This window comes from Chlamydotis macqueenii, chromosome Z (assembly GCF_036417535.1).
Source record: "Chlamydotis macqueenii isolate bChlMac1 chromosome Z, bChlMac1.mat, whole genome shotgun sequence".
In the NCBI taxonomy this organism is placed as follows: domain Eukaryota; kingdom Metazoa; phylum Chordata; class Aves; order Otidiformes; family Otididae; genus Chlamydotis; species Chlamydotis macqueenii.
In genome coordinates, this window is record NC_141593.1 from 38589970 (window position 1) to 38616689 (window position 26720).

The window sequence follows — 26720 nt, forward strand, 5'->3', positions numbered from 1 at the left end:
TTCTAGGCTTACAGTCATGTACATCATTCTTGCCTGGCAGGCAGCTGGTAGCAACTGAGTATGTGTGTGAGTGTGTACAGACAGACTGAGGGAAAATCCACAAAACTGGAGCACAGGTTTTTTCAAGGATTTATCAAAATAGTCCCAGGTTAGATAACTGTAATCTCTAAAACATCTCATGCACATTTTAGGGGAATGGAAAGCAGTTGTACATTGAATCTTGAAACCTACATTCGCCATTTGAGCTTTAAGTATAACCTGTTGTACCATCACATTCATTAGGTATCGAGTCCCCTATGTCCAGAGATGTTTGCCAAAGGACTTTTCATTCAAGTGTGACGCATATAGTTTCCTGCCTCTGCCCTTCAAAGTACACCTCAAATGATAACTTATCCATGCTCCATGCCAGAGTACATCTATCAGAAGCTGAGCAAGGGGCTCTGGTCATAACCCTACTCCTGCAAGGGAGCTCCGTTTGAAAAACATAGATAATCAAACTTCCATCTGAGTACCTGTGTTGGTTTTGTTTAGTGAGGTGGTGCGCTGCGGTGGCAGCTTCTCCAAGAAGCTGCTAGAAGCTTCCCCTTTGTTCAGTGGACTTGGTCAGACCAGGGAGGACCCGCTGCTGGCCAGGGCCGAGCCAATTGGTAGCAGAATGTTCCCTGATAACATCTCTGTGATAACGTATTTAAGAAAGGGAAAAATAAAAAAAAAAAAGAAAGAAGAAGATGTGAAGAAGGTGAAATGGGGGCAGAGAGGAGGAGGTGCGAGCTTTGTGGGCCTTGCAGGCCTCACCCTCTGGCCTCCCGCCGGGCGGCCGTCTGGGCCTGACTCGGCCCAGCCCGGCTGCAAGAAATGGAGAGGAGATGAGATGTGAAGAGATTCTGAGAGGCGTGTGCCTGAGCCGATTGCAAAGAATTTCTTGTAAGAGGAATGGCTGCAGACGCCAAGGTCAGTGAAGAAGGAGGGGGAGCAGTAATGCGGCTCAGGGCAGAGATTCCCCTGCAGCCCATGGTGCAGCCCATGGTGAGGCCGGCTGTGCCCCTGCAGCCCATGGAGGCCCATGGAGGAGCAGAGATCCACCTGCAGTCTGGGGAGGACCCCACGCTGGGGCAGTCAGATGCCTGAAGGAGGCTGTGGTCTGTAGAAGGCCCACACTGGGGCAGCCATTCTGGAGGGACTGCAGCCCATGGAAAAACGACCCATGCTGGAGCAGTTCATGAAGGACTGTAGCCTGGGAGAGGGACCCCAGGCTGGAGCAGCGGGGGAGTGTGAGGAGTGCTTCCCCTGAGGAGGAAGGAGCGGCATAAAGCGACGTGTGATGAACTGACCATAACCCCCCTTCCCTCTTCCCCCTGCGCTCCTTGGGGTGGGAAGGAGGTAGAGATAATTGAACATAAAGTTAAGCCCCGGAAGAGGAGGGGGTGGGGGGAAGTTATTTTGTTCTCTTTCTCACTATCCTGCTTTTGTTTTAATAATAATAAATAGTTTTCCCCAAGTCAAGTCTGTTTTGCCCGTAACCATAACTTTAAGGATCTCTCCCTGTCCTTGTGTCAAACCTCGAGCGGTTTTTGTCATATTATGTCTCCTCAATTCCCCTGGAGGGTGGGGGGAGAGAGAGAGATTGCGTAGCCGGGCTAAACTACGACAGTATCCTTAAACAGAAACTGTTAAAACTGGCAATATTAAAGAAGATAATAATTTCACAGCCCAGGAAGCCTGGAATTCAATCTATCAAGGCTACTCTGAGCTTTGTTTTTTCTTCTTCCATTATTACTATCTCTTTTTGTTCACTGGATAATTTAAAAAATATGAAATGCTACAAATCAAAAGGCAGGAATTAAAGCTAGCTGTGGTTTTTTTTCCAGAAACTTGCATGTACTTATTAACCCCAGAATGACTTTCCAGTTTTTACAGGGATTATAGAAAATTGCAAACTGATACATTTACTGCTGGTCTCAAAATTCATAAGATCTCGAAGTATTTTACAGGATGCTGTTGGCCTTTGTGGGGAGGGGCTGATGCCCCATGGCTCCCTCCCCTCTGCCTCAGCAGTTGCAGCCTGTAGTACCACTGGAAGGAGATTCAGTTGTGGAGCTTTGGATCCGAGCAAGTTATTTGGACTACCCAGAATTACGTTTGTAAGGATCACTTGCTGTCAAAAGCAAAAGACACCTCCTTGCGCAAACACCAGCCTAAGAGAACAGGAAGAAATGAGTGTTGCAAATGTTTGGGCATTTAGGAGATTTAGGAACTAGTATTTTGCTTTCCACAAGATATCTAATTGCTGACCATAAGCAACAGATTTTTGATACATTTTAGCTTCCCTGGGCTTTGTGTTCTGATTAACACAGCCAGTCAAATTCTTCCTTGGGACTGAGTCCAAGTCAGTGAACCTTACACAGTCACCTTACACATCTGAATTCATCTCAGGCCATCAGATGTCACTCAGAATATGCACAGGGCTCTGCCATCTGTCTGGCCTTGTCCACTCTTCACACGTCCGTCACGTCGTGGTGGCCTCTCTGCTTCCTCTCACTAGGCAACAGTCAACAAATTAATTCCTCCAGGCAGCCCCCTCCACACACTCCCCAGCTGCCCAGGGACACATGTCATCGCAGATGCTCAGACTATATTCTTAACACAGGCCCAAAATATTCCCATTTTTTTTTCTAGATAACTTTGCAAGTGAAAAGCTACTGAAACTTTTCGCTAATTTTAGCACTTATTGCCATGTCATTCCAATGAATATCCAGTATTATCCTTAGGCATTTGCCTGCAAGGGCATTTAGCATACCCCAGTTGAGCTGTAAGACACATTTATCAAGACAGAAATAGCACCTGAGATATAAACTGGTCATTGGAAAAAATCTATCAGTCTGACCCTGTCAGTTCATGACACTGTTTCCTTCAGGATATCCTCACCGACTCCCATTTCACTGCCAAAGTAAGTAAAAGCTTGTCAAAACTTTCCAAAGACTTTATGAGCCCTTACTGGATTTTTTTTATTATTATTTTCCCCTAATAGATTATTAAGGCTATTAGGCCTCATTCTACTTACTTTACATCCTAAACATCCTGGGGTGATCGCACAGGCGTTAATGAAGTTTAGGTAAATCCATAAAACAACACTTAGATTGATTTACTTCAGTGCACTTGGGCTGCCAGATCTCACTGGGCATTTAACACTACCCTCAAGGAGCGGTTCCCTTGCAAATGTGCACCCCGATTTACTGCTCAGAATGTAATCACAGGATCACAAAAGGCCCCAGCAGATCCAACCCTGCATCCTCACAGGTGGCTGTTAGCACCCAAACAGTGGTCACAGATGGATGCTCTGGCAAGAATAAGTGTAAAGCAAGCACATCGAGATACTCCCCGCCATGCCCTCTCACCCCCTGCTGCCATTTTTCCGTGTGGAGGACTGCCTGAGCTGGTTGTGGTATCGACTGTATCAACAGATGAGCCCAACTCAGCAGCATGTGCCTCATACTTATTCTAAATAAAAATAAACTATGCAGAAAATAAACCCTGCAGAAGTAACTTTGCTCTATGTGCCAAGCTTTGTGTGGTCTTTCTAAAAACAGTCCTTTGCCCACTTTTTCTGAGAAAGCCTTTTAGTGTCATATTTGCCATAAAGTATAGTTCAGAAGTTATCTGAGACAAGGCAAATGCTGGAATGCTTGAAGGTGTTACAGAAGTTCATACAGTATCAACAAACACATCCAGCACTGGTCCCAACACATTTTCTGTATGTTTACAGTTTCCCCAGGAACAGTGAATTCACTGCTGGAAAAGTATGTTCTGCAAACATGCACCCTTGAGGGGGAAATCGGAGCCAGGAGCTCGCGCTGGGTGCCTGCGAGCGCTCCCATACGCTGCTCCGGCTGCAATCCTGGCACGCCTGGCTGGTCACTGGCAGTGACTCACCCCTTTGTTTCTGGTGTCAAGAAATAGATTTTCAAGTCTCAAATTGTCCCCGCAGCTGATCCCACCAGTTTTGCCTGTTAGCCTGCAGAGTCAGAAACTTGTGCTGCCTGCAGAGAAAGTGTGGTTTTTACTGAAGAAATCTGCAGTTGTACTCGCCAGAGAAGTATCAATGGACACCTTTGGGATTACAGAGGCAATTAACTCCTTATTAAATGCTAACAAGTGATTAGACTAGCTCCACAGTCTTTATTTTGGGTTCAAATTTCACACATATGCCACCCGTCTCTTAAAAGTGAAGGTGTAGGGTTGTCTTTTCCAGCCTCCGCTCCAAGCTATAAACTCAAATAGCACTCACAGCTGCTCCGCAACTCAGGCACAAGAAATATTTCCAGGATACATGTTGTCAGTGCAACTTGCTAGCATGGTCCCCAGCCTCTCCCTTTACTGTGGAGCTGGAGAAAACCCCATTTCCACAGCACAGGGAGGGTGAAACTCCCAGAGCTGCTGCTCCTCCTCCACACCTCAAAAGCTGAGAGTAAACTAGGCCACAAGAGCAGCTGCTTGCCAAGTTTTATCTTGGAAAACAAGCGAAATATTTGTGACTGTTGGGAACTTGGAAAAAAAAAAGGCAACTCTTCAATGTGTGATACTGAAATAACCCGAAGTACTGAGCCAGTACTGCTATAACTGCGGTGCTCTGAGGGAGGAAAACACAAGGTTTCACACACTGGTCTTCAAAAGTCTGGTCTCTAACACTACCAAGAAGTTGATGCAAGTTGATCTAGTATAAGACAATCACCTAAGGCCAAAAATCTTCACATTCAGAATCAGGAAACTGTGATTTCACAAGATCACTGCAACCCAGAACTTTGCTATATGTATTTTATTTTTTCATTTAAAATGCTCACAAAGAGGGGGGTCAATAAAATGCATCATGCAAATAGGTAGCTAAATTTTCTGTATATTTTTAAGATGCAAAAAAGTACATAATGGTCTAGAGAGCAAGGGATACAGCATTCAACAAAAGCAAGCAACCAAGCAGGGATATTCATATACATGGTCATTTCCTTGCTTTTAAAAGTGCTCCATTTCATTTTCTTTTCCACAGGCTTTTTTTTTTTTTTCCATGCTGGCTTTTTAAAAATCTGCTTTAAAAAAGAAATGAAAGTTTGCAGTATCTTTGACATTTTGCAAATAAAGGAATTGTTTCTTTGTTATGCTTCTGACTCTTGAGGCAAAGTATAGGAGTATTAACCATCAGGAAACTGGCCTCAAGAAATGCCTGTGGTTGTCCTTGCAGCCCTCTGGGGAGGAAAACGGCTCTCCTTCCCAGCTGTTCTCAGACCTGTGAACCAAGCTCTTTCAGGAGAATATAGACTGATTTCAGCAGGGGAAGCATACAACAAATTTTAAACCTGCTTTTCTCCTCTACATCTCTGTGCCATGCGAAGCCCAGTCAGGAGAAAATTAAACCCAGAGAGCCTTACTGAAAACAGATCTAACTGGGTAGGCTCAACCTCTGCTCAGCCACTTCATGAGAGAATAAACCTGTAGTTACTTCTTTGTGTCTCCCTCCATAAGTAATTCAGTAGTATATGAGGGCTTAAATTCTGCATCAGATAGAAAACTGGAAAGAAAACTACATAAACTGAAAAGTTTGTTTAATCATGGCCTGAGGGATTGCCAATGGACCACTGGATAGAAACTGTAAGTACAAGCTAAACTATCTCTTACATTAAGCAAAAGCTGTGGCTGCCCGCCAGACGATGAGAAATAACTCCATGGCAAGGAGGCCTGCAGATAGGCAGGTCAGTGGCAGGCAGAAGGCTGGCGGCTACCAAAACCCACTGCACCTTTGTGTAGATCTCCCGGCATTTAACATTTGTCCCTTGGCATAGAGGAAATGTGCCACAAGCAGCAGCTGGCAACCTCATTTGGACAGGAAATGAGTCCTCTGGTGCAGAATCTGAGGCAGACATGTGCATTCCCCACTGACTAATTTCTGTGGTTAATACTAGTGAAGACATCCTCCACCAGGCCCTCACCTACAGAACACAGTGCACAGGCTTGCTACTGCTGGTGTGACCTGCACACTGCATAAACGCAGCGTGTCCTGTCAGGCTCCTCACCTTCCTTACTCATTTCCCGAATCTCCAGGACATCCAAAATACCCAACATCAAAATTTCCTTCTGGGCATATTTTCCCCCTGAAATGTACATCCTTTCTTTTCAGGGAAAAAGGGTACATAGACATTTGACGGGACAATGAAATAGTTTAGTAAGTCTTTCTTACTGGAAAGCAACTGTAGATCTAAAGATACCTAACCTTCTCGAGGGACTTCTGGTTATCTCAAAATGAATGTGAGATAAACCAAACTGGGCACAGTTTGACAGCGTCCAGTTAACATTGTCATTTATTTCTTCTGCAGAAGCAATGATGAAGGAGAATCCTATTGCACTGCCATGGCTTGAATTTTGAAATAAAATCACACCTCACCTTTTTGAATGCCCTTCCACAACAGCTCAGTTAGATGCTAGAATTCAGCCTCAGGGTAGCTTTTTAATAAACATTTATTGAAAAGGAGAAGTATACTTTCTGCTCCAGGCAACCTGAAACTTTGCTTTTAGTTTGTATATGGTCATATTGTGTATTGTATTGTATGGCAACAACTGTTGCCATATAATTACAACATATGGAAACCGGGGCAACAGATCATGCAAACAGACATAATCCTAATAATGAAGCACGTAAAAAACCAAAATGCAAACTCCACTACAATCAAACTGTACTCATCAGACAGACCTGTTGCAGTATATTTTTGTGCCAGCTATGAAATAAACATGGTAGCATAGCTGAATAAAAAATTAGGTGCAATAAAATACAAAAATTAGGTGCCTTGCCAAGATGAATCAAATATTCATTATAATATTCCAAAACTAGCAGCCATTTGTCAACCTCAGAAAATTCTCAGATGTTGAGAACAATCTTTGATACAGAGAGATATGGATTTGATGGATAGACGACTGGATGGATACATTGAGTACGTTGGCTGGATGGTCACATCCAAAGAGTTACAGTCAAGAGTGTAATATCCAAATGGAAAGCAGTAATGAGTGGTGTCCCTCAAGGGTTTGTACTGGGATTAATACTGTTTAATATCTTTGTCAATGGCATAGACAGTTGGATTGAGTGCACCCTTAGCAAGTCTGCAGATGACACCAAGCTGTGTGGCACAGTTGATTTGCTGGTGGGAAGGGATGCTGACCAGAGGGACCTTGACAGGCTTAGTGGGCCCATGAGAACATCATGAAGTTCACCAAGGCCAAGTGCAAGTTCCCACACATGGGTCAGGGCAATCCCCAATGTCAATATAGACTGGAGGATGAATGGATTGAGAGCAGTCTTGTGGAGAAGAACTTGGGGATACTGGTGGATAAAGGATTGGAAATGAGCTTATAATGGGCACCTGCAGCTCAGAAAGCCAATCATATCCCGGGCTGTATAAAAAGAAGTGTGGCCAGCAGGTCGAGGGGAGTGATTCTGCCCCTCTACTCTCCTGTTATCAAGACTCCACCTGCAGTATTGTGTCCAGCTCTGGACCCCCAAGCATAAGAAGGACATGGACCTGTCAGAGCAGGTCCAGAGGAGGGCCACGAAAATTGTCAGAGAGGGCTGGAGCATCTCTCCTATGAGGACAGGCTGAGAGAGTTGAGGTTGTTCAGCCTGGAGAAGGCTCTGGGGAGACCTTACTGTGTGTGGCCTTTCAATACTTAAAGGGGGCTTATAAGAAAGATGGGGAGAGACTTTTTACCAGGGCTTCCAGTGACAGGACAAGGGGCAATGCTTTTAAACCAAAAGAGGGTGGATTTAGGTTGAACATAAGGAAGAAAATTTTTACGACGAGAGTACTGAAACAGTGGAACAGGTTGCCCAGAGAAGCTGTAGATGCTCCATCCCTGGAAGTGCTCAAGGCCAGATCTAGTAAAAGATGTCCCTGCCCATGGCAAAGGCATTGGACTAGATGATCTTTGATGGTCCCTTCCAACCCAAACCATTCTATGAGTCTATGCTATTAAATACAAATGCAATTATGGAATAAGTTGGTGTGATTGGAGAACAAAGCAATTAGTATAGAGAACTTCATTACAGTTGTTATTTCAAAATCAACTAATTTAATTAATGTTAGTTGAAAACTAAGAATATGTCATCACTGAAGATAACAGCAAAGTCAATTATTTGGAGTAGTATCTATGTAATCAGTTTGATTTGAATCTGACCAGAGAATAAGTTACTGTACTCACCTCCAGAATAACAGTCTGGAGTGGAACAACCCATCTCATGCTTGTTTCTGACACTTACTGAAGCTGTCACAGAGCAGGTCCATCCTCCCTCACAGCTTATTGCTCTTCGGTTATGGGTGCTTGCAGACACATTGCTGACATGAGGCTGTTATTATCAGCTACAGATCACAGGCAGCAGAAGCAGTTGGGATAGAAGGCTTGGTATTTCATAATTTTTATAATTCTCTCAGCTTTCTGGGAAAATGCTAAGGCTTTTTCATTGGCATATCACCTCCATAAAATGTTGCAAGAGCTACAGAGGTTGAAAAGCAGAGCCACAACTCTAGTTAAGTATAAAAATTCTACGGTGCCTATCATTTCCTGTTTGACCTGCACTCCTTCAGCATCCCTCTCTCAACAGATTTACTGTGGTCTAACTATCTAATGCCTTCATGGCTTGAGACAATCTCTATCACTCTAGACTCTCATCCATGCCCTTGCAGGGCTGTATTTCTTGTACGCAGCCTTCAGGTAGCTCAGTGGACAAGAGTGACCGTAGCAGCACTAATGGAAAGCCTGCAGCAGATTTCCCATGCACATCATGCAACCTCCTCAGCAACATGTCAGTAGAGTCACCAGTAAAATGCACAGACCTGCAGACAGGTACAGCCTGCAACATCTCCCTCCAAAACATCTTAATAGCTGCCTTCTTCCATCGGGCTAGAGAGATGCATTATTACGAGAACCCTTCAGACTGCCACCCTTCCCTCTCAGGGAGTTTCCTGCAGTACAATACAGGCCACACACACGGTATAGAAACCAGGACGGTACAATCACCAAATTAGAAAAGGCCTCAAGAGGGAGGTTCTGCTAGTGCAGATGTCCAGCAGGCAACAGTTCAATTTTCCAGCAAGTTTCAAAGATAAAGGTTTTTTTCTCTTTTTGCAGAATGACTGGAATATTTTCAAACTGTGGACTTGTATTGAAACTTCTACTGCTCTGTGCTGCAGCTGGAGTTCTTCCTTTCTCTCTCACTTTCTCTCTCTCGGGTAGCAGAGATACCTACACTGACAAGTGGATGCCACGTCCTGTCTTGCAGTAAGTGGCTAGATTATTTCTCTTAAGATTAGTGGACAGTATACCTTGCAGGTTGACTAAAGGCATAGTAGTGAAATTCCCTTCTAGATGGGAAAAAGAAACATCAAACAGATGTTTCAAAAAGAAACAGCACAAAAGCTAAGCCATTCTGGAAGGGCTAACTAACAGAAAAAGATCTAGCTGACCCAGCACAGGAAAAGATTACTGGAGTCCTCTGCTAGTAAGTGGTGATTGATCATTTAACTCTATTTTTGGCTTCAACACTCACCGGCTATGAAGTCTGCTCCAAATTCATGAGTGCTTTTTCATACAAAAACAAACACTGATTACAGCTCTTTGCTTTTTACCTACATGTGGTGGTCCAAACTACACATACCACTCATCTTATTTCCATATATGACAACTTCACTGTGCAAAGTTCTCTCTTCTTTTTCAAACAAACTACAGTTACTGCCCTAATAACTCTCCAGTTTGACACATAGTTTAAAATAAGCTCTGGAAGTGGCTATATTTAGAGAACAATCTGGTATTGGTATAAATCCTCTCATGTTTCCACTTAAGCACACAAGAATATTCTTGGCCAGGAAAGAAATCCCTCTGCAAAAGGCCTTGTAAGAATTAAAATGCAAAGCAATTACTATATAGGAGCTAGTAAAGATCAGTGTGTTTGAACTCCTACTGCTTGTTACTAAACTTCAACTAATCTTACACAAAGCAACAACTTAGATTAGCATTGCCTAGCTCTACGTATGCATATTTAAAATGTTCCAAGTCACTCTACTTGAAATGCTATAATCAACAGCTTAAAATGAAGCATTCATACAGCCACATGTAAGTTTTCAAGGATATATATGAAGATGCTAATAACAGGTTGGCTGACAGTAACTATTGTGAAGCTGAACATGCAACCGCAGAGGAAGATGCTAAGCAAACCAGTACACTGACACAGACTTGTAAACAGACTTCATTATTCTGCCTACTGATAGATTTTATCATTGTTTGTGCCCTGAGCGTTATATCTCCAAGGGATATCTCTAAAGGAAAATAAATCAAGTAAATCTGATTTTCTTAAACATATTTATTGTTGCTATGTTGGGTACACTTTAAAAATCCAGGTACCAAGATGCTTGTATTTGCAGTTTTCATTAATGTATGCATATGTGCCCTAGCTGCACTCAAGGCAGCCTTTAATTCCCTTTACAAGACCTTAGGAATTTAAACAATCACAAATTAATTTACAGTTAGGAAGACCATCACCATTGATTGTCTGATTACTGAGAAGGCTCCAAATCTGTTCATAGCTATGGGAGTATACTGCTGCTTAAGCTACAGCTCAAAGGCTGAGCAATGCTAAATGTTCCTCATTTTCTTGCTCCCTGTATTGAGTAAATTTTCTACTGAACTCTTAAGGATGGCACCTTAAGGGCTCTATAATGGAAAATTACTTACTGTAGAGCAAAGTAGAAGGAAAATACAAAACTAATGGCATTATCCTAGCTCTGCTACAGACTCTCACTGTTGTTCTTCCATATAATCATACAGGACAAAAGTTTGCTATCACCTGACACTTGGGTACTCAGATTATTATTTTCCTAGGATGAAAAAGTTCTCAATAAGATTGTGAAGCATGGCATGACACATGGAAGTGTGTCTCCAAGTCTCTGGTCTTCTGTTTCCAGCTCCTACTTAGCGCTTTTAAATTTTTGTAACTGCTTGCCACAAGCGTGTACGTGTTTAAGGCAGGGAATACAGTTCTCTGTACGCTAGGCACCTGGTACATGGAGGGAAGGAGAGAAGAAGGGATTTGCTAAGAGAAGACAACAGGAATAAATACTTGTAGTGAACTGCAGGTCAGCCTGGGGATACATGGCTTGGGAGAACTAAGGCCTCTGTTTTCCAAACAGATGCAAGGCAGACAGCACAGACATCTACACCTGTTTCATCACTTGCCTGAACCTATTCTGACGAGCTGAAAGCAACTCAAAGTCCGTATCCATTCATTCGTCTGCCTCCCTGCTGACTCCACTGCACAACAATGCCAATTACTGTCAGCTCTGTTGTATGGCCTTAAATGAACTCAACTCACTTTGGCAAAACAGCTGCGAAATGGTACTTTCAGTCAAGGAGGTTCATTTGCAGAATGATCTGCCAAGAATGATTAGATAGAGCAGAACTATTTTGCTAAAGCTTCATCAGGACCACAGCTATGTGTAAAACAGCGCACACCAAAGACAAGAAGTGTTCAAATGGAAATTTTCAAAAAAGTAAGAAATTATGAAGAACAGACTGTTTTGCAAAATGCATCAGAGTGTGCTATGCCTTAGCTTGTCAGTTTCCCATGAAATGTTGCAGCCATGAGCATTAGAAAACCTTAGTTACATGATACTCAAGCTCCTCAAATATCAGTAAGGAACAAGTTCTTCCTATCTTGTAAACAACAACTAGGAGATCCTTCATCTAACAGGGGACCTACAATAAACTCTCCTTTCTTCTCTTGCATGACGGCGTAGAGATTTCATATATACACTGACATAAATGGACTCAGACATGTACACATACATGTGATTATTCTGCTTAATTCTTACCTTAAAAAGTACCAGAAATTCTCATAGTCTTCATTGTGGGTATAGATCTTATTGAAAGACTACTGGAGTAGGGCTTTTCTTAGCTTTCAATCAAAAACCTGAATATACCACAGAATGGTTAGGGATGTCTGGAGGTCACCTTGTCCAACCCCCCTGCTCAAGCAGAGCCAGTTGCCCAGGACCATGTCCAGATGGCTTTTGAATATCTCCAGGGATACAGCCTCCACCACCTCGCAGCCACCCTCACATTGAAAAAGTGTTTCTTGATGTTCAAAGGGAACCTCCTATGTTTCAGGTTGTGCCCACTGCCTCTGGTCTTGTCATGGCACCACTGGAAAGAGCCTGGCTCTGTCCTCTTTGTACCTTCTTTTCAAGTATTTATATTTATTTATATAAGATCCTCCTCAAGCCTTCTTTTCTCCAGGTTGAACAGTCCCAGCTCTCTCAGCCTTTCCTTATAGGAGACATGCTCCAGTCTCTATCATCTTCATAACCCTTCACTGTGCTCTCTCCAGTATGTCTGTGTCTCTCATACTGGGGAGGCCAGAACTGGACAGAGAACTCCAGACAGGGTTTCACCAGTGCTGAAGAGAGGGGAAGGATCCCCTCTCTTGACCTGCCTTCAACACTCCTAATGCAGCTAAGGACGTCGTCGGCCACTTCTGCCAAAAGGGCACATTGCTAGCTCATGTTCAACTTCGTATCCATCAAGACCACCAGGTCCTTTTCTGCCAAGCTGCCAAGGCAGTCCTTAACATACATTCTGGCACGGGTTGTTCCTCCCCAGGTGCAGGACTTTGCACTTCTCCTTTTTTAACTTAACAAAGTTCCTGTCAGCTCATTTCTCCAGGCTGCTGAGGTACCTCTGGAGGCCAGCACAACCCTCCCATGCATCAGTCATTCCTCTTGAGTATTTTATCATCATCAAACTTGCCAACAGGATACTCTACCCCATAATCCAGATCATTAATGAGGATGTTGAACAGGATCAGACCCAGTATTGACCCCTAGGGTCAACCACCAGTGACTGACCTCCAACTAGACTTTGTTGCAGTGATGACCACCGTCTCGGTTGGGCCCAACCATTCAGTCACATTTCAATCCTCTCCTCACCTCTACTCATCCAGCCCACACTTCATCAGCTTCACTGTGAGTATCTTACAGGTATAGAAAGTCAAACAAACAAAAATAACCAAACAGAACTTACAGGTATGTGAAATGTAAATAGGTGTTAAAAGTATTGAAAAAGTTTCAAATTAAGACTGGAAGCCCTCTTTCCTTGTTCTTCAGCTTCTCATTGCTAGAGCTTCAGCAGATAAGTTTCCAATTAGTTCTCCAGCAAGATCTCATATTTAAGAGGCAAAAGAGACAAATTAATCTTTTCCCCTTTGAAAAGTTTTTAAGTATGCTTTTGGGCATTTCAGCTGCCCATCTCCAGCACACATGCAGTGGGAGAGCAGCCATGGCACAGGACAGCTCTATTTCTAGATCACTCACACCTTGGCTGCAGCTCATGTCGTCTTCCCCACCGGCAACATGAGTTGCCTCACCTTCCCAGAGCAACTACTCCTCAAAGAGTATAGTCTTGCAAATATCAGTTGTAATAAAGCCAGTAATAATAATAATCACTGTTGCCTCAGGAAGATTTTTAAATACAGAACACATTGACTAAGCTCATTAGTTCTAACCTCCTTTATGAGAGGAGACATGCCCCTTTCTTTAAAGGAAAACAAACCAGATTTTCCTGTTGTGTTTTTCCCATTGTATTTTCCACCATTCAGATTTTCTAGATGAAGTCCTTAACACCCAACATCATATTAATGTATTTGCTTCCCAGTATGTATATGAACTTAGGCAAACTAAGAGATTTCTGAACAGAGAAAGCATATCAGAGGCAACTCAAAAAAATCCGGATGCTATCCAAAATTTTCTGAGTGATATGCCATTATACTCAGTCATTGCAAGAAAGCTGTGCCATCCAAGACCTGCAAACTTTCACAACAGGCAGTCAAGAGTCAGGGAAAAGCCAGTGTTTTCTCTAAAGAGAAAGTCTGAAAGATGGTGGAGAATGACTACCTTTGATAAGTTTGCATCTCACTGTGGTTTTGTATGCAACAGCTGTAATCTGCCCTTCCATTTCTGTAGCTCTTCCCACATTTTTAATACGAAATACAGTTTGTGGCCCAGCAAATTTGAAGAAACGCATCAAGTCACAATGGAGCCTCTTTAAGTACTTTAATGGTTCACTAATTGAAAACTGTGAAGATTCTGTTTCCTAAAAGATTCTGGCTGATATTTCAAATGGAAACCTAATTACCACCATTCATGGATATTTTCATACTAGGACTTGCAAGGTTTTCAGAACAGAGCAAAGTGTTAGTAACGTAGCTCTGCTAGTAACTTTAACAGAGAATACATCTACTTAAAACAACGTTCAAAGTACACCAAGACAATTACCCAGACTAATAGAGTTGTCTGATCTTGAGCCACGTTTGCCAAAAGAAAATGTGCTGGAGGATGAGCCATACAGTGGAGAAGAATCACTGTTAATCAAAGAGCATTTTTAAACTGGCAGACACTACATTGTTAAGTAAAGTTGTAGGAATCTTTGACTTCATTATCATATGAAGAAGGACTATAATAATCAGACTTGACTCTGGCTGCCTAGAACCACAAGGAAAGACAAGTCAAAAGATGCTTACTCTTTCAAATGGGAGTAATAAAATACATTCAAATGATATAAAGGCTTCTAAGCAATCAAAGCATCGTATGAAGTTACAGGGATGACTACATTGGCCTTTCAATTGGCCTTTTGTAGCACTACTGCTACAAAGTAATATTAAGACAGTAGAAACTGAAAGATTAAAGAGAAAGACCTCTTTTTTTTTCTAAAAGCATATTTTCTTCAGATGTAACAGCAGAAGGCTTGACTCCGTTTGACAAGTTTGATCAGTCAAACCATTATAGCATTTTCTGTTCTGCTCTTGCATATGGTGGCTGGGGATGAAAAATCTCAGAAGGTAATATAATAGGAGAACTACCAAAAAAAAAGGGAACATAAGACAACTAGTTGTAACTAGGAAGGGCTTATTTTTTCAATAAGCTTTCAAAGATTTCCCTTTGCTTGCATCCTACAGGATAAGACTATCAGGGCAATTTCAGGCTGATTCTATTACAACTCTGAACAGTCTGTACCATATGCAAGGTAAAGAAATCATTTTTACTAGTAGAAACACTTCTGAAACGTCTGCGGTCACCCTTCAGCACACATGCAAGCTTATTTTTCCTCACTACAGATCTTGACCCAGATTAGATCCTGACTAAAATTTATAGTGAAAATTGACAGTGCTGAAAATATCTTCCCTTCCCTCAAAAAAAAAAAAAAAGAGCTGGCAAATGACTGGCTTTCCTATTCATTTTCAAGATGATTACATATGTAGTGTAATAAGTGCAATGACCACAAAGTACTGCCTGTCAGCAATTTTACTGATTTAAAAAATCCTGCTATGCATGCACCCTGAAATTCCTAAAATGAAAATTTAGTTCAATTCATTTTTTTTCAGAAAACTAAAAATACTTCTAGCTGTTTTCAGCAAGTGGTTTTGCATGTTTGTACTTGTATTTTAGCAAACTTCAACAATATTTGCAAGGTTAGTATCCATCCCGTTTATAACAGAAGCTGAAACGGAGAAGGTAACAGTACAAAGCCAAACTGATCTCCTAATCCTGGACCTTATCCATCTCCATCAGAGCGAGCCACAGCAGCTGTGATTTCAGGCAGGAAGCCGTACATCACCCTCCAGTGTGTCACTCTCCAGTGTTCAAATGAGATGCCATGCCCAGATCCCTGTAGCCTTTCAAGCAAACTCTGGGTATGGTCACCTTGCATACACGTGCAAGCTGCACTGGAGTGACCATAGCCTCTCTGGGTAGGCTGTGCAACCAACATGCCCCAATCTATTTTCAGTTGATTTAACGTAAAACAAAGTCCAGCCTGTTGTCAGACATTGCAGGTATACTCAGTAAACACGAATTTTGTAAGAGCCATCCTCCCTCTCCTGTGGCCAGCCTCCACAGCTTAGTGTGCAAGGCACTAAAATAGCTTGTTGACTCTGAGCACTGAATCACTAACAGCTGTATGTGAAAGTGCGCTGCTGAGAATGTTACTGTCCTGTGGAGGAGGAGGAATGCTTTGAAACTCATCTCTCATGCAGTGACTCACTGATAACAAATTAGGATCTGCTTGTTCTCTTCCTGCAAATGGAAAGCCAAGACTTATCAAAAGTGTCACGCACAGGCAGCTGCTGATGAAGCCCTCCGTGGCTCTTGGCCATGATTTCTTTGCACAAGACTTGCCCCTGAAGGTGAGAAAAAAGTACACTAATAACTGCAATTTGGGCATAGTTCAATAAAAATGCTACTGCCCAGAAGCCTAGGACAGGAGTTACACCTGGGTGAGGAAAATGTCAGATTTCCTACTGGTATCGGCAAGAAAAGCAAGAGGCTGGAGGAAGGCCAAATGCTACTCACACATGGTACTGTTAAGCTGATGACGCCAGATTAAACAAGAAAATAGCAAGAAGAAATTAGTTGCTCACACAAGAGTAGTGGCTGAGTAGGCAACATGGAGTGTACAGGCGAAATGGCACCAGAGGTGAAGTAGCAATAAGAAGAACACGAGCCTCGGTGAGAGTCAGCCTTTTTTTTTATTATTTTTCCTTTGGGAGTGACTAGGAAGGACAGTTGTCACTCCAAATGCAATCATTTTAGCCAGGAAGACAAACATCTTAATTATGGCAAGGTCAAGGCAAAACAGACCATGTGCCAGTTCTAAAGGCTTCTCCACTCCATCAAATGGCATTCAGTGCAGAGATGCCCAGGCTACAGGTTTGGGAGACCCAAATCAATAAGCTCCCATGGCAGGGTGGATTTATCAGCTGAAAACCTTGCCAGCAAGCGAGCATGTGGTATGCCAACCTGGTTCTGCTGCAGCTAGGTAAAAGCTGGCACAAGTCTCCCTGAATTACCCTCTACCTTGCTCCTAATTACACAGCTACCACAAACACGTGAGTCCACTTGTCTCATCTGCGGGTTGTACAAAGCCAGCAGTTATACTTTTTTTACACTTTCAAATTGCTTACCTTCCTATGTACAGGAAAGTACTGCTGATAGATGGGAAGAAAATTGAGACTATAGATGTGCCAATCTATCTGCCAGTGGGTTTGTAACTGAGCGCGACGACATAGCACATGTCAGAGGTGAAGTGCACTTACTGTGCCACAAGATCTAGGATCACCTGTGACTACCTGCCTCATTACTCTGCATATTGCAACCAAATGATGTGGCATTCAAGATGAGAGGGAGCTTAGGTCAAAAGAGGTCAGTTTTAAGTCATATGGCACAGCTGTAAATACAAGCTATTTAAATGGTATGCAGGCCATGTTTAGATTTGAGATTCCTTATGCTGCTGCTCTCATGCCTGATTTATCTGATGGCCTGGGATGGCTGCCCTGTCTCTTGAAATTATTTTCTATCTTAAAACCACATTAAAGTGTAGCTACATAATAAATAGGTCTCAAAAGATAAACTTCAGTTTCCTGTTGTTAGTGATGTGGCTTGCTTACCTGCTTACCATAAACTGTTACCTGAGGGATGCCCACTTTGAGCGTATCAGAGAAACAGAATCTTGGACTAATGCAGCGAAAAACAGGCATGTTTTAAGGAGAAGAAAATCTGGCTATTTTTATACATATTGTAACTAATTACAACACTGTTCTGAAAGAAATCTATTTTTTTTTAAGGATGAGTCTCCTTTGGAATACTGTAGAAAAAGAAAACATTATTTTAAAACTCTGAAATGCGTGCTATTAAAATGTATCCTTGGAGAAATGAGATCTGAAGTAATATACCCTTCCAGAATTTTAGAAGTAAAGCAACACACACAAAAATATGCTGCCAATTATCATATGAGAGCCAGATGCATATGGCTCTATCAACTACCAGGTATAGCTTCAGCAGTTCCGTGCCACTTAGCTCATTACAGAAGATCGACGCAGAACGTTGCTTGACGACACTCCACAGAAGAGCAAAGGTGATAAGGAGACAATGGTACAAAACCTGCTGCTACTACTACTAGAATAGCTCAAAGTCCAGTGCAACTGGCAGCGCACGGGCACATTTAACAATGATCACTTGCTTTTTGGAGCACATTGCTACTTATAAACAACCTCTCTTCCCTACAGCCACCAGTGGTAATGGACAAATTTCTTATGTAATGCTTAAATCCGGGCAAGCAGATGCAGCATACCAAACTCCATTAGTGCAAATTTGAGCTGACAGCCCAAACACACGTTATTTGTAGCTCTGTTAAATTCGTCTCTGTTAAAATGAAGGGAAATTGAGAACAAAACATACCCATAGACAGAGGCACACAAAATCCTTTACAGATACTCTTGGCAAAAATGTAAACATTATCCAGAGTCACAGAAAAAATGTGCCATAGTTATTGTTTCTAATTAAAGTCATCTATATAATGTTGTGAGCAGGATGTTCTTACAGTCAGCTTATGGCTGGCTCTGTGCTGGGCACGGCTGGGACAAAAGCAAAAGATGCCAAAATCCAACCCTGCAGAATGGCTGCAACTGGTGTAAGGCTGTCTCTCCTACTGCTGTTTCAAGTGGGTCTACATGGCTTTATTTATTACTCTGCTCAGGATTACTGCCTATTACATGCAGCATCTCCCTCTATTTTAAAGTTTGTTTTACACTTACAAAGCACATGTGTGCTCTGAAATAAATGCACAAATTGGTTAAAATCTCAAGATTATTTGAAATAATAATAATAATATAAAATTAATTGAAATCCTATCATACGAAGTTTGACAGTATGTATTAGAAGTAACCAGGTCCTTCCCTTGCAACACAGAAGTAAATTCCTCTGGAAACTGGCCACTGTGCACCTGCAAAGCTTTATGCGTCAACATAACTAGATATGAACTCAGGCTAAATATACCTGTGGGCGTTAGTGGTAAGCTTGAGGGGTGCTTGAGCTCCTCAACCATCTCTAACTACTTACAGTAGTGATAAATATAGATCTGCTTTCTAAATTTCTCGTCCATTAGTTGGGTCCAAGGAGTTTGATCTTTGTCTTAATATTCTGTATTTGGATTTTTCAAAATAAATTATCTGTTCAGAGGCATCATGAATGCAGTAATATTTAGGGGAGCATGCCTAACCTCTAAGTCAAAATGGACCATTAACACTTCGATTTATGTGTACTAGCAAATCACTTAAAAGTTTGCAGATCTTATTACTGCTCTGTTGATCACAGATAAATTCATCTGTTGCTCATCAGGTTTCAGAACTAGGATTACATGATGATGCCCTTTTCCTGAGCAACAACACTACTGTGTTTCTTGTGGAACTAGCCCCCTACAAACACCCACTTCATGAAGCACATCACGTTTGCACGGGATTTCCTAGCTTAGATGGAAAACAGAACTGGCACATTAGGAAACACGCTGCCTCAAGCATGATGCTATATTTACCCAGCCTGGGCCATGACCTCAGCTGGGTGTGCTTCTCAGCCATAGGTAAGCTCGCAAGCTGTTTCTATATTTTACATTTCCTTTGCACAGTGATTGTCTGCTAAAAGTCATTATAACTCTAAAATGCAAACAGAGAGTTAGCAGATGACTGACTCAAAAAGCTGTCAGTTAAAATAACCACCTTGATGTTTATACTTGAAGGTCTCATTCCTGCATTCAGAGATATGTGGGAGAGCTTGAGGCTTACAGAGGGTTTCAGTGAAGCAGAAGTTTATGGGAGCAAAAGCACACTGGACAGATATTATGGTAAAATGCCTGTTTTGTTTCTTGCGTAGCTGGCATCCTACAAACACCCACTTTGTTACGGCCTGATTTGCCAGTCTTGAGTAAAGCAGTAAAGAGTGAAAACAGCTATCTGTTTTAGCAATGACTATTTTGTTTTGATTTACTTTTGCACTTGACTAAAATTGGCCCTAAAATGCCAGTCAATTACAGGTATCAAAATATTTTCAATTAGAAAAATGATAAAATTAAACACACAAAAAAGCTCTTATCCTAGAACTACCAGAATACTCAAGATAAGCCAGAGACATTTTAAAAAGCAGCTGAACCTTAGAAACCTAATGGTTTAAGTTGGAATGCATGGCTATAAACAAAAGCAAAATTTAGCGCTACACTTCCTTTCTCTGCCTGGCCCTTCAGAAGATACTGGCTTCCCTGGCAACTGGGCAGAAAACTTTCAAGTATGGAGTGGAAGTTTCTGGGCAAGATTTTAGTTATATTTACATCGTCTTGACAGTTTGGCACATGACCACACTACTGAGAGATTTATAAGATAAAAGAACTTGCACTGCAAGTCAGATAATCCCTATGAAAGATTTGCTGTATATAACTCTATATGACACATAATAACTTAAAATAATAAAACAATTTTGAAGCAATGCAAGGAGAAGTGGAACAATTCAAAGCTAAGCTGCCACTCCCATCCTTAACTTCCTCTGTTGTCCCAGTTAACTACCACATGTACATACACTGACCTGCAAATACCAGGGCCCAGCCCGGTGCTGCCAAAAGGAACATGGTTTTACTAGATATAAGAGTAACACAGCATTTAAGGAAGACTGGTTTTGCACACCTCTACACAGATTTGGATGAACCATGTTCAACCAGATTTAGTTAGGATTCTACGACTGTCTTTCTGAAGAGGCTAATACTTTGTGTGCCAAATGTTTGCACGGAACAACTTACTATGATTAAGTTACAGATTACAGAATAAAGCTTTATAATGGAAATGCTGACAGAACTATGCCTATTAAGAGAGCTGGGATACCACATATTCCCCCAGAGTATAACAGTTCAGTTATATACCTCCGAAAAACAAGATCTACAATGACAGAAGATGTGTAGCCACTGGTATGCTTACGGTCACACAGAAAAATCAAACGAAAACAGTGTTCTGTGTGCCAAAAAAAAAAAGTAGGCTGCTGCTGATCCAAATCTCTGGTCAAATTTCCCTGTTTCTTGAAGCACTGTAGCATGGATGTGCACAACATGATGCATTTCACCCGGCATCTCACAGTCCCTTGGAGCTGAATCAATGCCACTACCATGTGTCTGCCTGTTAATCACACAGAGGAAGTGCTGCTTCCAAAACAGGAGGCTTAAGAGGGCATGATGTCAAGAGGCATAGCTGGGAGAGCAGACATGGTTACTAAATTTCCACTAGTATCTTCAAAAATACTGGAAAATCTATGTACATTTAAATTTTTAAAAAAGAATAAGAGAGAAAGCAATTATTTTAATCATTACATTCTTAGAGCCTTTTCTAATTGAGCACTTTTTATACATTCTGAAACCCTAATGACTAATCTAAAAATCAACAATTAAGGTGACTTACTTTGCATATGTGAGAACTGGGTACAAATCAGGGGTAGAAAAAAAAGTTGCATTATCCACGGGGTAACAAGTGGAATGACAAAAATGGACCAGTCAGTTTCAAACGGACTACTGATGAGGGCTGATGAGGGGTGTCTGTCCCTTTGTATCTGTACTCACCTCTTCATTTTTCTTGGCACCTGTTTTGGAGCTTAAAAACTTTGAAAACACATAATTCCTTTTATCACGTGAGCACAACTTTCACTTTATGAATGACATTGTGGGCAAAACACAAACACAACTAAATTATTTTATTACCCAGTTATAACTGTGTTGTATTTATTTTTGTTTAGCCTTTGGTTTGTTCGTATTGATTCTGTCAAAAATGGGAGCCTACACTAAAAACTTAGCAAGTAAGAGCTACAGTCACACGGAAAATCTGTACAGTGACTGGATTTTGTTCACTCTTTCAAGGGCAGTCAGTCTTTTTGACATCTAATAGAACTTACTGAAAGACTAATGCTTCTCTTTTTCCTATTGGACTGTAGGTACCATAAAAAGGAGAAAAGTCTTAACTGAACATGTTGTAAAGATACTCTTCACAAAGACGGTCTCCTGCCCTGAAAATGCATCTACTTCTAGAGTAGAACCCAAAATATGTTTAGAAAAAAACCATAATGAAGCATAATAGGAATCTGGCAGATGTGTTTCCTCTAGTTACCTACAGCAGGTTTGATAAAAGACACCTTTTCCCAGCAGAAAGTGAAAGAAACGGGAAGGGGGTTCTCAGGCATCCTGCAGAAACCTGCGGAGAGACCGGTGCCTGGCGAGGGGAGCAGACCCCTTCTACCCCCGCCACGCCTGCAGATCACTTGTCGGGGGACGGGACTGACACCCAGGGACCGAAACCGCGCACGGGAGGGATGGGACGGCGGCTGTTCCCCCGGAAACACCGAGCAGCACGGCAGGGACGCGGGGCACCGGCACCTCGGGGGGCGTCCGGGGCGGCGGGGGGGCGAGGGGAGCGGCAGCACCCGGGGATGGAAGGGGGGCTGCACGCCCAGGGGACAGCAGCGTTCTTACCTTCCCCGTGCAGTGCCCAGGGCAGATGCGCGTAGTCCCACTCGTAGCCGCAGGCGCTGTCCTCAAAGGCGCACGACCCGGGGGAGAGCAAGGCGGCCCCGGCGAGCCGCAGAGCTGCAAGGACAAAGCGAGCCCCGGTCACGGCCCGGCCGCCCCGGGGGCCGCGGGCTGGGGGCCGCCGCCGACCCCGCAGCAGCGCCCACTCCACGCCCCGGGGGCGAGCGAGGGGCTTCGCGGCGCGTCCCTGGCCGCCGCTTACCGTGCGCGGCGAGGAGGCAGAGCCGCAGCATCTTCCGCGCCGGGGGAGCCGGGGCTAGCGGCGGCGGCAGCGGCGGCGGCGGCGGGGCGGGCGGCAGCGCGGGGGCGCGGCCGCTCCGAGCCCGGGGCTGCGGCAGGGGCTGGGGCTGGGGCGGGGGCGGCGGGGCTGAGCGCGGCCCCTCGGCACCCCCGACGGGGCGCTGGGAGGACAGGAGAGGGGCGGGGGGGTGGGGGGGGGGGGCCGTCCCGCCCCCGACGTGGGGTGGGGTTGGCCCCGGCCGGTGTCACAGGGCCGGGGTGGCTGGGGCCGGAGGGTGCTGGAAGACGGGGGTGCTGCCGCGTCTCCGGGCAGCCTGCTGAAGTGCATCACACCCCTGACGGTAAAAATGTGGTTGGTAATGTTCACATGGATTTTCCTGTGTTTCAGCTTGTGCCCACCTCCTTGCTCCTGTCACTGGGCATCTCTAGAAGAGCCGGGCTCCGTCTGATGTGCTCCCCTGTCCCCTCTTTGTACACATCAGTAAGATGCCCGCTCACACCCATCTGCAGAGAACAAAGCGGCTCTCACCCCACCAGGGCTCCTGTGCCACTGCAGCCTGCCCTGTCGCACTGCAAAACCTGCCACATTTGGGGGCCATGGCAGAGCACCCTCACTCTTTCAGGTAAAAAAGGTGCAGGAGCTGCTGGAGTGCTCCCAGAGCTGTAGTTCATAGGAGTACAGAATAACCTGGGAGTGGATCACAGGAGGTCTCCACTCCAAGCTCTGCCCAAAGCACAGCCAGCCCTGAGCTCAGACCAGGCTGCTCAGGGCTTTGTCCAGCTGGGGCTTGACAACTTCCAAGGCTGGAGATGGCACAACCTGTCTGGGCCCCAGCTCCCCTGCTGGGCTGTCCTTGTGGGGAAAAACTTTCTCCTTATGAACCATCTGAATTTACCCTGTTTCAGCTTATACTGCTGCTTCTTGCCCTCCCACCATGCACCACTGTGAAGAGCCCAGTTGCATCTTCTCCATTCCCCACATGTAAGTGTTGGAGATGCTGCTGGGTGCCCCTAAAGCCATCCCTCCACCTGGCTGAATCAGCCCTGGTCCTGCAGCCTCTCCTCACAGAACACGGGCTCCAGCCTCACCATCTCTGTGGCCTCACCTCACGTCAGTGCTGTTCCTGTGTTGCAGACCCAAACTGCAGGCAGTACTCAGACAGGGTGTGACAAGCACTGAGCAGAGGGGACAATCCCTGCCCTGTCCTGGCTTTTGGGCCGTGTCCTGCTCACACTGGCCCAGGTGTCACTGGCCCTCATTGCTGTCTGGGCACACGGGTGGTCCCAGTTCAGCTCGCTGCCCACCACTGCCCAGGGCTGTCCCCAGAGCTGCCACCCAGCACCACGCAGCCTCAGTCTGCGTCTCTGCAGGGCTCTGCCTTCCAACTGCTGCACCCAACATTTGCCCTTGTTGAGTTTCCTGGGTTCGTTGTCAGCCCATTTTCCAGTCCACATCAATGGCAGTCCCGCTTACAGCATATCCACTGTCCCTCCATCTGCTGTCATCTGAACACTTGACACACTTGCCCTCTGTTCCCTCCTCTGGGTCAGATCTGGCAGCTAAACTCCTGTAACACAGACCAAAGCCCCTATCCTTCCTGTTCAATGGTTTTGCACTTATCTCACTTCAGCACTGCACTCTCTTCAGCAGTTGCGCAACACAGTTCCCCATTGAAATGTCTGACCAGAGGATCCCTTTGTCTATCCCAAAGTAAATTTACTTCAGCAATCTTTTGGCTCATCACCTAAACTAATCAGGTACAGTGAGAATTTGAAGAATTGTCTTCCTGAATGCTTCCTTCAAAATTACAAAAGTAACCAAGAGGAGGTAGGATGTCAGAACTTTTCACTGGACTACTGCAATACCACTTTCTGCCAATCCATGGGCTCCAGGAATGAGCATCAATCCACAGAGACCTACATTCCAAAAAAACCCCTGCTTTAACTCAAGCCAACTACTCTTCTTATTTATAACATGTATTCTTCTTTATAAAATGTATTTCTTCATTCTCTCACAGTCTGTATTAAAATTTGCTACTCACAGAAACTGGTTTTCTAAGTACAATCACTCTTTTCAATATTAGGTCATTTGGTAAGGCTATGTCAGAGAAGTACTAGGAATAGTGCAGAATAGCTACATAAGGTTTTTCTTCAGACATTCTGAAAAAAAAAGTGTGGTTTGCATGACAGCCTACACAGGCTGTTTCAGTTATTTGGCCTTTATTTTTCATAATGTTGGCAAATTTTCTAGCAAAGTCACTTGAAACCCATAAAAGATCTGTTACACTCACTGAGTTTTTCTACTCCTAAGTAACTGTCATGTGACTTCATAATATAATTAAGATATAACCATTGCTGAATCCTGTGTAGCATCTAGAACTTTTCCCCTTAAATTGACGTAGGCAGTGCATGTAGTCAACTGTGCTAACAGACCTGGTGATATCTTGGATAATCGCTCCTGTCCTCACCCAGTTCACATTTTGTCCATGAAGATTTTTGGATGATAGACTTATTGGGGGAAGGGGAGAGGGGCAGATATAATATCGAATTAGCCATGTACATAATCTACCTCTTTAATAATGACTTCAAAGTTTGTTCAATTTGAAAGGCATAAGTTTTGCACCTAAAAGAATAGACTGTGTGTTCTCATGGGGAGGACATGATTGCTAGCTTTGGGGAACAACAGTGAATGGTTTATGGAAAGTCTTGTAATTGGCATAAAGTTATTCAATTTTAGTTTTGGCGTTCCTTATTTGTAAACAACAGGTCTTTAATTTCAGTCACTCCATTGCAGGAGGACTACAATAGCACCTACCTTGGAGGTACCCACTGCCAATTTAATTTTGAATTTTCTGGGTATTAGTGCTATTCCTTCCATTTTCCTAAAAACATAACAATATTTGCATCCCTCATTCATGGGTTTGCACAGTGACGTTCTCAGGTTTCTTGCTCAGATAGCTAGATTACAGAAAATTTGCTGCATAATTCACTTTCCAATAATTCCTTGTCCCCTTTCCTTTCCCAGAGGGGCAAGTATACTGGCAGTGCCCTGAACTCCTCTCTGTCATTCACTTGTACTCTTTGCTGTATTCACAATACTTCTGTAATACTGAATTTAGAGCTGTTTGTTGAGCTTTTGCCTCGGAGCCAAAAATCAGTCTCCCTCATCTCTGCTCTGAACTCTGTCAAAAGCTGCATTCTCTCCTTGAAACAGTTCTCAAAATCTCCCTCCACTGCCAGGGTTCCCTGTTCCATCTCCTCCTTCAAGGAATGTGCTGTCTGGATGAGATCCAGAACTTGGCTCATTTTTAGCTCAATTTATGCCACGCTTTTACTACAAGTATTATATTTTCAGCTTTATTTTTATACCTCACAGACTCCTTGGGTAGTTTCTTGCAGAGTGGTCTGCATCAGACTCCAGTTGTGAGCTGGTCTCTTCTCAGGGATTTGACTGATCCCAAAATGCAAAATTGGCTCTTCAGCCACAGGCTGGTCATAAACTCTATGGGTCTTTTTTTTTTTCTCATTTTGCATTCTCTGCTTAAAAACACAGCATTCCCTTAATCCATTTTTTTTTACCATGTGCAAAATATCACAACTTGTTAGGGACACAAGGTGCTTCAGAACCAACTTGTTCAGAAGTAAGGTCAGCTTTCCTGGTTTTGCAGGGCTCTGTTTCTCATGCATGTACACTTATCTGTGTTTTCAGGGAGTACCCTCTTTCCTATAGCTTCTGCATGGTCTCATCTCTACTCCTTAGTTTAACTTATTCCTGATATTCTAGAAATCAGGTAGGGTACGGTAGGGTGCAAAAACTCCTTATGGTCCCTTGCCTTCAGCTTTCTGTAAATTAGATTATTTGTCTGCAAAAGGAGTCCAGATAGAGGTAGGCCTGAAGCTGCCAGTTTTTGCAGTAAGTTACCTCCTCAAAACTTGACATGGTTCCTGTGTAGCATCTTCTCTCAGCTTTTGCAGCCGTCCCTTTGTCTGCCCTGCCTTCTCATTCTGTTGCAGTGTGAGCAAAT

At 43.5% G+C, this 26720-nt stretch overlaps 1 protein-coding gene across 2 annotated transcripts in view; it reads right to left on the minus strand.

Annotated features, from left to right (window-relative positions):
* Window positions 1-22805, minus strand: part of MAMDC2 (MAM domain containing 2) — a 64907-nt gene extending 42102 nt beyond the window's left edge. For both annotated transcript variants that reach the window (XM_086770580.1, XM_086770582.1), the window contains exons 1-2: window positions 22658-22805; window positions 22399-22512 (exon numbers count right to left, since the gene is read on the minus strand). In XM_086770580.1, coding sequence (XP_086626706.1) covers window positions 22399-22512; window positions 22658-22688 — 145 coding nt within the window. In that variant the 5' untranslated portion in view covers window positions 22689-22805. The remainder of the gene's footprint in view (window positions 1-22398; window positions 22513-22657) is intronic.
* Between the last annotated feature and the right edge of the window lie 3915 nt (window positions 22806-26720).